Source organism: Neodiprion pinetum, chromosome 7, assembly GCF_021155775.2.
Source record: "Neodiprion pinetum isolate iyNeoPine1 chromosome 7, iyNeoPine1.2, whole genome shotgun sequence".
Taxonomy (NCBI): domain Eukaryota; kingdom Metazoa; phylum Arthropoda; class Insecta; order Hymenoptera; family Diprionidae; genus Neodiprion; species Neodiprion pinetum.
This window is the reverse complement of record NC_060238.1, coordinates 17617341-17629651: the sequence shown is the minus strand read 5'-3', so window position 1 is coordinate 17629651 and position 12311 is coordinate 17617341. Positions and strand designations below refer to the sequence as shown.

The following is a 12311-nucleotide window of genomic DNA, read 5'->3' as shown; positions in this document are numbered from 1 at the left end:
AGTTACATGCATAATCTCATCTTCATCTAGATAACGATCCTCGTAATTATCTTGTACAACACTGACTATACAAAGTATAGTACACGTATACGCAGCAAAGGAATTGAATTAAAAATGAAAAAAAAATATAGAAACCGACACGCATCGCTACCTCGCCGGTGAGGCATGGAGGAAGGCATCTGGCAGGAATCGTTCACACTTTGATGAAGGGCAGAGTCTGAATTGGTTCTGCGCCAAGTATCTGGGGGAGGGGACAACAAATAAGGTACACCACTGTAGGGCGAGGTGTCATGTCTCTTCTCCGCAGGACGCGACCTCATTGGACCAACCATAGATCGACCACGTTCCATACTCTGGTCTATGTTTCGGTCCATGCTTCGGTTCATACTTCGATCCATACTTTGGTACATCGTTGAATTTGCTTGACTCTCCTCGGCATTGTTCAGTGTAGGCTGGAAAAAATAATTCTCATTAAGATCCGACATGTACCCTGTGCGATTTTAACCAAACAAAAATGACCAGCTTCAATCAAAAACTATATAGCGAGTTTGGGTGACGTAAAGGCGAGGGGTGATCACCCCTGAAGTTGGGTGCACACCTGACTTCTAAACTTTAAAAGGTTTCATGTCTTCAACCTACAAGTTTACATGATTTCAGGTTAGGTCACATAACTACACACAACTTCACCCGACATCACGTGATTCCATGTAACTCCATGACTTGGGAATGACTTTACGTGACTCTAAGTGACTTTACATCATTCCAAGTAACTCTATGACTTGGGAGTGACTTTACGTGACTCTAAATGACTTTACGTCTTTCCAAGTGACTACATGACTTCAAGTGACTTTACGTGACTCGGAGTCATTTTACGTATCTCTGAGTGACTTCATGTGACTTTACGTGACTCTAAGTGATTATATGTGACTTTAAGTGATTTCACGTGACTTCACAACTATACGTGACTTCAAGTGACTTTACGTGATTACGAGTAACGTCACAAGACTTTGTTTATGCTGCACACTTAACTTCAGGAGGACATCGTTCCCTTGCATAATGGTAATTCGGTTCAATAACGGTAAATAAATTGCTATTAAACATATAAATTTTTTTTAGGATTTGCTTCAAGCGAAACAGTGTAGTAGCACTGTTACAAAGTCAATGAAATAATTCATCCAGCTCTAATCAGTCGAGCATCTGATTACGGAACTTCTGTCAATCACAATTCTGGAGTTTCCAGAAAAGATGATATTTCATTTAAAGTGTAACTGAAATATTGATACAATATTTCAACTCAATCGTTCTTACGGACATTGAATTATTTCTAACGCATTTAGTTTGTCTCCACTGAAATGCTTTTGCAGCAATTTTTCAAACATTAGATGCTGCATGGGATCGTTTGATGAGTATTTTGACTATTTTTTTTTTTTGCTATTTAGTTTCAACGATTGCATTGCATTATTTCTTCTGAAATTTTGACTACAGATTGAATTTGAAATATTCGAAGAAAAAATGCAATAACAGAAATGAACATATGTGCACCAGATTGCAATTTGTTTCAACTTCATTTCACAGTATAGCAACGTTATCGCACTTTTTAAGATAAGAAATGCTGATTTGTAATTGAATGCAGTAATACGAACGAATCAACATGGTTTTATAAGAGATTAGCATAATTTTAACAGCTTGATATAAACTAATTTTTTGCATAAATTAAGCAATAAACTGAGCGTCAAAAGCATATCAATGATATTCACACAACTTGTTACGGTATTGAAATATTATGACTAAGAAAAAAGGTACCACATCAAAATATTAGATGAAGATATTAATGAACGACGTTCATTTTACTTTTACAACATACAGAAGCATGTACAACAAATTCACAGTACATTTTTTTTAAGATACTAGAGTCGTAAATTTTGTACATTATTTACAAAATTTCATTTACAATAAATACTTTCAGTATTACAGTCATAAAACGTTATGACCAAATTTTTATACCATTATAAAAACAAGGAATTGTGATTATGAACGGTAATATAAATACATAATTGCGCAGAATTGGTTAATAATTGGATAATAAAGTCATTGTGTGTGATAACATCACACACGTTCGTATTTACACTGATATGCAACTATTTGTAATATAATCTCTTACCCGGCAAATAAGAGAACAATAATAACAACAACAATAACAACAATAATAATAATAATAACAAGCAATTGCACCTTTGTGCTTTCGTTCTAATTAGAAAATTACTTTTACTTACAGTGCTTGTTATTTCAATACAAGCAGTCAAATATGTGATAAGTCATCAGTTTTACAGCGTGTAATAATAATATTTAAACGCTTTGTACCTATTGAGCATGCTCTATGTTACATTTCACACTTGTTTCCAAACAAAACGCCTATCTATGATTACTCAACAAACATGCACTACTTTCAGTTCACGTTAGGTTTACTATTTACTTGCTCTTGAAAAAAGGACATGTAAATATAGGTATAATGTACCAATAATTGAACAACGTCAGATGAATAATTTTGTTAATTATAATCTACAGATTAGTTTAGAGAACGGTGACGATATTATTGAAAATAATCAGTATAACATCGTAAAGTTGTCGCAAGAATTTCAAGAGATTCGGGAAGCTCATCGTTCAGAAGTGAAAATGGTTTGAAAAAAAAAATCCATGAAATTTTCATTCAACAGGGAATATTTTCTTCGAATACATTGGAAATTATTTTGGATTTTAATTACACACGCATACGAGGTTTCTGAATGACATAAAATATTTACACATCGAAGTCTTTCGTCGATGAAATTAGACGTGGAAGAATTTTCTTTGAGAAGAATTTGTAAGTAATAGCCGATAGTTTAAACTTCTAGGCTTAAGGGGTTTCTTTGCCGGTGAAGTACGTTTGCTCTCACGATTCAATTGGCTGAAAAAAAGATGTTTTCAACCAAGTATAATGAAGATTTTTCAGTCCGGAAAATCAATACAACAAACGGAGTTGTGAAAACAACGAAAATAAAGAAAAAATAAATAAAAAAATACATCGCAATAAATTCATAGTGGCAAATTTTTAATCCAATCCCAAATCATGATATAAATTTACCGTCTGTCGGGCCAAAGGTCAAGGAAAACTTGCGGCGACTTGCGTTATATTTGTTATAGACATATTATTGTACTTGTAAAATCAAACATGAGCGAAATGTACGATTGTATGCCTGTAGGTACATTGTTAGATTTTTTACGACGCAAGAATCGATAATTATATAAAAATCAGATGGAACGAGTAGAATTTTTAAAGAAACTGTGCGATGAATCAATTACATAGTAGACTTCGATTAATTGAATTATTGATTATTGCTTCTAAGAGCAGATTAATCGATTAATTGAAAAAACCGAGAAATCAAAAGGGCTGATTAATCAATCAATCGAAAAGTCGGTTAATTGATCAATTCAAAATACAAATAATCAAAGTCAAAGATTAATAGCACAGCCCTGATTTTTAATAATCTATCACAAATATTATAGCGATGTTATTGTTTGTTTGACCCGCGTTGATGCTTGTAATGACTGGCATGTTTTAAATGATACAAACCGGTTTCCTAAATATGTTATACAAAGTCTTTTCTGTTGCCTACAAATATATATACATATATGGGGCATTCCACGTCAAAGCAACGGGTCATCGGCCTGATTCCTTGGGATTCTCAGGACCAATGGGTTTTTTGTTCAAAACAAAATTTGAAGAAAAAAAAGTATTAAAAAAATATATTAACAATACATTCTTTGATTCAAAAAAAAAAAAAGTCATCAATTTTAAAAATGTCGATCTTTATGTCGAGCGTATTTCCTCACTTCGCCACGCTTTTACAAAATCCTGGAAAAATTTCAAATAATTACAGGTATTATTTTTGACCGAAACAAAGAAAACAATCCATTGGGTATCAGAATCCCAGGGTTAGGTCGATGAATCATTGGTTTGACGTGGAATGCCCCATGTATATCTCTGAGTAAGGAATCCGTATGGAATACGTATAATAATAATGTAAATAAAAAGTGCATCCGATGTTTTGTAATAACGAATTCGATATAATCCGATATGTATTAAAAGAATACAATATAAACAGTACTTACGTATAAACTTAAACTCGTTTAAGTGATAAAACGGCGTGTCTAATAAGACTCCATTTTATTTATCTACGAAAATTTTCATTGTATTAAATTTCTTCCAAGTGACAAATATTCAAACCATCTCAAACTTCCACCCGTTCAAAACTGATGAAAAAATACTGTTGAAAAATTTATTTTCTGTTCCAATCATTCCGAAATTCGTCCCATGATGGAATAATTTTATCTTTCAATTCTTTTCAGCAATGTAAAAAATTACATCTGTGAAAACCTAATATAGCTTATGTGTCTTTAAAATTTTGTAAAAAATCAAAAATATTCCCTTCACCTTCCAAGTAATTATATTAACGTGCTTTTCACACAGCGAAAGATGTTGCAGAATTTTCGGAATATTTTCGAAATCTTAATCGTTTCAAAATTTCCAAAGTACTGAAGAAAAAAAAAAAAAAAAGTAACAACCAAATCATTCCACCTTGGAACAAGAAATAGAATTTTAAAGAAGTTGTCGAGAATTTTACAAAATGTGAATCTGTGATAAGTGTAGAATATTTATAACTAAAAATCGACTACACGGAAAAAAAAAACTTCAAAATAACAGTTAGCGTGCTTTAAAGATGCTTGTATCTCCTAATAAAAATTCCACAAAATCAAAAATGTTAAGGTCCGAAATTGTTCGATTTGCCACGGAATGTACCATATATTCTCCGAGTAATTTTTTTTTAAATTAACGGATCTATATTTCACTCCAACTAAACGCAAGCCACCACGTTGCACAGCAAAATCTGATATCACGAGCGCATTGCTCGCGATACTAATTCGTATTTAATTGTTCGTTAACAATAAGTTGTAAAATCTGCGAGATTGACCGAGGTCGTGTTGATAGCGTGTATGTTGGACTAATTTGCGAAACCTTCTCTGATTCCAAATGTTTTACGACTTTTGAAAATTGTTAAACGGAGTTAGATAACGATTAACGTCAATTCCTTCATGAAGATAGAGAATTATGTTAAAAAATTTGATAAACATCTTCTCTAAATAAATACGAATTTGGTACAACGTTCTATCGCTTATTTGCGAATTTGATTTACTATTTTATTGAACAGATTAATTATCGATCTACAATAAAGGATGGGATTCGAAAACGGTACGATAATTTTCAAATATCATTGCAATATTTGGAATAATATTTTGGAACTTTGAAACATTAGTAAGAATGGACGAAAGTTTTATTAGCATGATTGCTAATTTTACCGAGTCCCGGGGAATCTGAAAAGATATACTTCGAAATCGAAACACGAGATTTCGGAACGCGTGTAACGTTTGAAAAAGAGAAAAAAATCTGCTAAGGCTCGTTTTTGATTGAGATCGTTTAGATAATTACACGTAAGGTACTTCACGTGAAGCCAACACGAAGTTTCTAATCTTTCCCACGTCGAAAACAAACTCAACTTTTTTCAACTATAAAAAACATAGATAATTCTTTAATCAGCAGATCAAATTTTTTGTGTACGTTTTGAAAATGATTTAAACAACTTATCAAGGAACTGAATTCTCAGATAAATTAAAATTTATTATCAATTAACGTATTCGAAAATATTGAGAACTACTTTTTTCGATACTTGGTAATTTGTCAAACAAACCATTGGATTAACTTTGACATGTCAGAGGTGAAAGTCGCGTTATGACGTGAGAATTTTCGAAATTTCATACCTTTTGAAACTTGAAATTCCGAAAGCGCCAAATTCCGAACGGACAAAATGCCGTAAGGGCATAACTCCGAAAAGTCGAAGTTCCGAAAGTGTAAGAATGAGAAAATTTAAAAAATTTGAAACGTCGAAATTCCGAACGATCGAAGATTTTCAATTCTGTGAATTTCTGGCTTGGTGAAATTTCACCACTTGACTTGACCTTCCTTTGTTTTGAATTTTCGATATTTTTACGTTCGGAATCCTGGTCATTCCAGTTTTAGATTTTTATGATACTTTTACACCCGATCGTTGAGTAAACTACACTGTGTGAGTATATTTTAATTTTCGAAGTTTTACTATATCGAAACTTTATTTTTCGGAATTTTGCTTTATCGTAAGTTGAATTCACGGAATCTTGCATTTCGGAACATTGAGCCTTCGTATTTCCGACCATTCGAAACTTTGTTGTTTCGTAAAAGTATGATTTCTGTAATTCGAGTTTCGCCACCAAATAATTCAAAATTTCGCGTCTTCGGGATTTTTCAAATTCGGAACCTAAACCACACCCCTTAAAAAACAAATAAAAATTTCAACACGACTATAACTTATCCTAAAAACGGATGCAGTATTTTCATATGGAAAGAGGAGTACGTGTAACACATTTTACTTTATACATGTTACCATTGACTATTACAATGTTGATAGTCAGAAAATTTTGTAATATTACGCAGTTCATAAATAGGATAAATAGTTGAACAACTGGTTGTCTACTGGATTTCATTCCCTGTGCCTATATCGGATTGCTTCTACACCATGCATACTGGGCTCTCTACATCTTTCAGACTTCTGGGAAATTCTCACCTTTTATGCAGTTCCAAAAGCAAAAACTCTTAAATAATTCGAAATAACTGATTTCATAGAAGCGAAAGACAAAAATTGTTACATGAAGAAATACTTACGATTATATATAATCATCAGGACGATGAATTTCATCCATGATCATAACTTCGATCATCAACGATCTCATATAAATAGGACACCCCATACCAAATCAATGAATTTAGACCTTGACGATTTTTAATTTTCTTGAAACTTTTTTAGGTGACAATATCATTTCTATGAACTGAAAATTATTCATTTAAATTTTTTCATGCAATCACTTTTGACTTACAAATAATGAAATCTTCTGAAGGATCCACCTTTTTTTAAATTTTCGAAAATTTTATCTGTTATGTTTCCATTATTTTGAGATTAATCATATAACGGCATCTTTTTTATTCTAGACTTTCATCGCGGGAAAGATCTTAAAATAATCGGGACGAAAGATGAAATTTTAGAAAATTTTAAATATGATTTTTTTTCTCAATAAATAGGGAATTTTGAAGATACTATCATCACTTTAAAACGTTTCAACGGAATCAAAACTAAAGTTATGCTTAAAGTTATGCTAAAGTTAAAATCTGTTAGCTTGGCATAGAATACGCCAAATATACGTATACCTCTATTATATTTATCTACATAGAGAATTGTTTATTTGTCCGACTAAGCAAAATCTTGATGAATGAAAAGGATTCTTATTTCTCTTTTTCCCTGCAGTACGGAAACTTCCCGTAGTGACGTCAGAATTGATGTACGTCGTAATTATAATATATAACTACGAGTAAATACTCACATCTATTTGTATTGCCATACACATACCGGTATTAAACCCACAATCGCAAGATTTCGGAACGAGTCCATAGTTCAAATGGGTGTACATAAACAGCGTGGACATGAGGCGAATTTATATACGCGTTGGCAGACGCGCAAATTTACAGTAGAAAGAATTTCATTCATAATTTTTACGTCGGCCGCAAGATTGTCCCCCTCGCTAAACGGCTAAAAATACCGTCGTATCATCAGAAATAACTCCAGAGGTTGTTAAAAAAGATATTATAGGGAACACCAGAATTAGATACGCTACAAAATGCTCCCAAGATCGAGTCTACGCAATAATTAAACGCGGATGAGCGGCAGCAATTGATAAAAGTAAAACGAAGTTTGCCCCGTATTGCTTATGAATTCGAGCTCCGAAAGCGACTGTCTAAAATTGAGAAAAAAATTTCGCTTCCAAATAAAACATTCTTCTGTCTACACAACTGGCCGCCACTACGTTTAATCCAATCTTAAACAGCTGACACGTGTTTGTTTACAAACAACAATATACACCACAAGGTCTTCGCGATAAAGCTGTATTTTATTTATTCTCTTTGTAAGCGACCCAATCACTCTTAAAGGCCAGACAAAATATATCTGAATTAAAGATATTCGGGATACGGTTGCATTTTTATGTACAGGGGATTTCGACGTTCAGGAACTCGAGTCTGAAGTCATTTTTTAGCTGCATAGCCGACTTTTCGAGTAAACAGCAATATTTGACGTTTTTTCCGTTTCCCCCAAAAACTGCTATGAATAGATGAAAAATGACTCGATCATCGTGTAGAGCGGAAAATTCTACACCGAATTAAGCCCTCGTATGTCCGAAACGGAGTCGGATTAACAAATTAAGTAAAACGAATTTCATCAAAATTCCCTAGATGCCGTCGATAAGTAGAATTTCTTTTTTCTTAATAAAGAAATTATTTCACCGAAATTCCCCAGATACCGTCGATAAGTAGAATTTCTTTTTTCCTAATTTATTAATCCGACTCCATTTTCGACATACGAGGACATAATTCGATATAGAATTTTCCGTTCTACTCGATGGTCGAGTCATTTTTCTTTAGTCGACATACGTTTATATATAAATTGTACATATTTTCACTTATATATATATATATATATGTAGTGACTCTCAGCGCAGTATTTCCTCTTCTTTTTCTCATTCACCAAACCCAATGCGCATATGCGATGACTTTGCATTATTTGCTATGAATTATCTTTATTACAGTTGCGGTTTCGTATAATAAATAGAGCATATAGGTACATACTATACATACGAAACAACAGGAAGCTTATTGTGCATATAAAATACCTACTTGAATAAAACGCGACACACATAAGGGTATGAAAAAAGGAAACGTCAATAAAAGCTGACGTTTCACGGTTTGTTACCCCCTCAAAGTTTTCCCCGTCCAATTTATTACCCTATCAACTACAAAGTCCATAGTTTAGTCTAATTGTAAATTTCCGGTAGAGGTTTTCACAAAATACGCACATAATCAAAGTATTTTCAAACAAGGTGTTGGAATTTTTTTAAATATTTTAATTTTTTTTATTTAATCAATTCATTTTTAGTCAAACTTTTTTAGTATCGTATTTCCGTTTTTATATTGATTTATTGCTCGGTTTTTACCTCAATTTATTACCCTAATTCGTACCTAACATTGACATTGCATGAAAAAATCCATTTTCATAATTTAATACGAAATCTTTTATGCAAAGGACAGTCGCGTCATTTCAGTAAATAGTACAGAGTCTCATTATACTTCATTGTCAGATTTAATCGCTGATTTTATTCATAGCTCAAATTCTAAAACGCTTCAATGAATTTTTTCAAACTTTTTCAACCGTTCTAAAATTGAAAAAAGACCATCAAGTAAAGCACATTTTTCAAAATCTGAATAGGAGTATCTAAAACTATCGAAGTAGAAAATCCGGTAAATGAAAATGTAATAAACTTTCAATCTGAAGTTTGTACGAGAATTGTCTGAATCAAAAACCAAATAATTTCCTTTATGGTTTTTGAAAATCGATTGGAACGGTTTTGGGAGGTATTTTATTTTAGAGAAGTTTTCAGAAATTGTACCATTACAGGAAAAATTCCTGACGACAAGAAAAGTTGTCGTACTCGATCAATTCGTAGTTTCTGCATAGTATTGATTGTATTCCATTGACATAAGGCTGTGCGAATAATCGAACAATCGTAGATTTCGATGAGGTGTTTTTCCATCGATCGGTTAGTTAAAAAAAACAATCAATCGAAGTCTGATATAAATCGATTAATCGCAGAGCCTCAATTTAGAATTTCTATGAAATCGAGATTCTAATTATCCTGCACCCGTGATCGAGTTGAAAAAGTAAAAATTTTTTGATTTTTCGCCAAAGTTTTTCTGATGAAACAATTATTCCGGTATTCCGATCAATCGTTTTTCCAAATAATCGATAAATCGGTCTTTTGAACCAGGCATTTTTTCGATTAATCGATTAATTGGCAAAACAATTAATTATCACACAGTCCCAGTTTGTTACTTTGAGATGATCGGATTTCCAATTTTGCTGCAACGTGCGTTGATTTGATGAGAAAGAATTTTTTCACAAGGCAGGAGAAACGTACCTCTACCTACACAATGTATCTATATAGGTATACAATATACAGGTTTATGGACAAACGTTTGACGATTGACAGATAAATATAAATATAAATATAAATATAAATATATATGTATATGTATATATATATACGCGACACACAGACCTACTTGCCAAGCGCCTTGCCACGAGACATTATTCTTGCCCCGCGCGTGTCTCGCGTCGTTGTTTGTTCTCTTAATCTAGTTATTTATTTTTCTTTCAGCTCCAAATCTGTAAACGCCCGGGATATCATCGTTTGCTTGCTGCACCAACGGTTTAAGTCACATACCGAGAGGTTCTCTTGAAAGGACCTGTTCAACAATCGCTAATCGTTTATCCGCGTAGTCAACTTCGTAAAAATGTAACATGTTGAAGTTAGTAAAGTTATCGTAACGATTCGTGCTGAGGAAAAACCGTTATTTAACGATTTGTGAACTGTGTGAAATTCGGTAAACCGTAGTAAAAGAAAACTTACTTATATTTCGAAATCTTAGTTCCTTGAAAATCACTGTAAAAACAAGAAAATAGTGATTTTTTTCCAAATGTTTCGTTACTGTAACGTTACTAACTTCAACCTCGTAAAAATTTTACTAGCATGATAAGCCGATGCGTAGTGAATCGCGTCGCAGCCTTGACCCGGCGATTCTTAATACGTGAGAGGTTATGGTTGACTGTCACTTGTCGACCAGTCGATTCTAGGGAATTTATTCTTCTCATCGAAGGTTTGCTTCATCCTGGCATGATCCAATCTGTCAGCCAATCAAAATCAAGCTGGTTGAATCGCGCGCTTTACGAGGAGGTCCTTTCAAGAAAACCTCTCGGTATAGAGAGATAAAAATATACGTGTAACCTACACACACGTGTGCATGTATAACACCTAACTTCTGTTCCTATTTATATAAAAGTGGGTCCAAAAATAGAGGGCAGACGGTCTTCTTGGTTAACTATAAAACGGGGCGATTCAAACTTGGACACAAAGGTTTTCGACCCAGTGGCTACAGCCTACAGGTCACCCGTCACTCAAGGTCGTCACCATTTCCGGTTGGCCATCTGTGTCATCCGCGTTATACGTGCAGCGCAACAAACGTACCGAGATTCAACTTTTTCACTGATTTTCACTTTTTCACATACTAACCAGATGCGGTATGGTGTAGACACTAAGAAATTTTTAGCGACTTAATCGAATTCGGGTTTTTTTTTTTTTTTCTTACTCGATTCGTCGATGCACCGATTATTTTTAGCTTACGATTAGTGGCCATCGCTAAGTTAGACACTACAGACAATCTTGTGGACTATCAGAAGCTATGTTGCTTGTCGTCAGTTTGTCAAATACAGTATGACGAGTCATCCGAAATCGTATATGTTATATGTGGCTCAACATACCTGAGTGGAATAATTTTCTGTGTGACGCTTGGCTAGCGGATAGAATAAAAAAAAGTATTTATAATACACTTCAAATATCATAGGATGCTTTCGATTGATTACGCTGATCAAATTTTGAAAATTCATCAAATTTTTCTATCTATAAATTGCCATAAGAGTTTCGATCGATGCAATGTTTAACAACATCCATTTGGAACACTAGCCTTTGGACCGAATATATCTTAAGTCAACGTACAGATAAATCATTCACATTTCATATTTTCAACTTTATTCTACACCAGTTTCATAGTAAGTACGATTAAAACTTCACTAAAATTCCGAGATAAATAATTTTTCAAATATTATCTGCTTTCAATGCAGTTTCCACCTTTTCCCGCGATACTGTTTCGATTATTATTTGAATTTCCCGTGACATTTGACAAATCAACTACGAGCAATATGGCCGCCTCATAGCTTCAATTCATCGCAAGAAAATAACACGGAATACCGATAATAAACGGATGACCTAATTCCATCATGACGACTTATGTCTGTATTATATTGTATTTCTGACCAAAAGATTGCCGCAAACTTGGCGTCGAATAAAATTTTACTCTCTCTCTCTCTCTCTCTATGCTCAAACACTCACGTGTGTGATTTTATTTTTCCAACCCTTCGCTATCTTCTCAAGTCGTTAAAAAAATTAACTCGATACATTTTTCTTCCACCAATTGGGCGTTTACTCCAACGTATAATTCGCTGTTACAAATTGTAGCAATTCAACAA

General features: G+C 33.5%; 1 protein-coding gene across 9 annotated transcripts in view; it reads right to left on the bottom strand.

Moving 5' to 3' along the window:
* Window positions 1-12311, bottom strand: part of Crtc (CREB-regulated transcription coactivator) — a 56949-nt gene that overhangs the window by 16797 nt on the left and 27841 nt on the right. For 8 of the 9 annotated variants that reach the window (XM_046634233.2, XM_046634238.2, XM_069137613.1 and 5 more), the window contains one exon: window positions 140-452. In XM_046634233.2, the coding sequence (XP_046490189.1) occupies window positions 140-452 (313 nt within the window). The remainder of the gene's footprint in view (window positions 1-139; window positions 453-12311) is intronic. The other variant, XM_069137611.1, reaches the window with a different exon arrangement.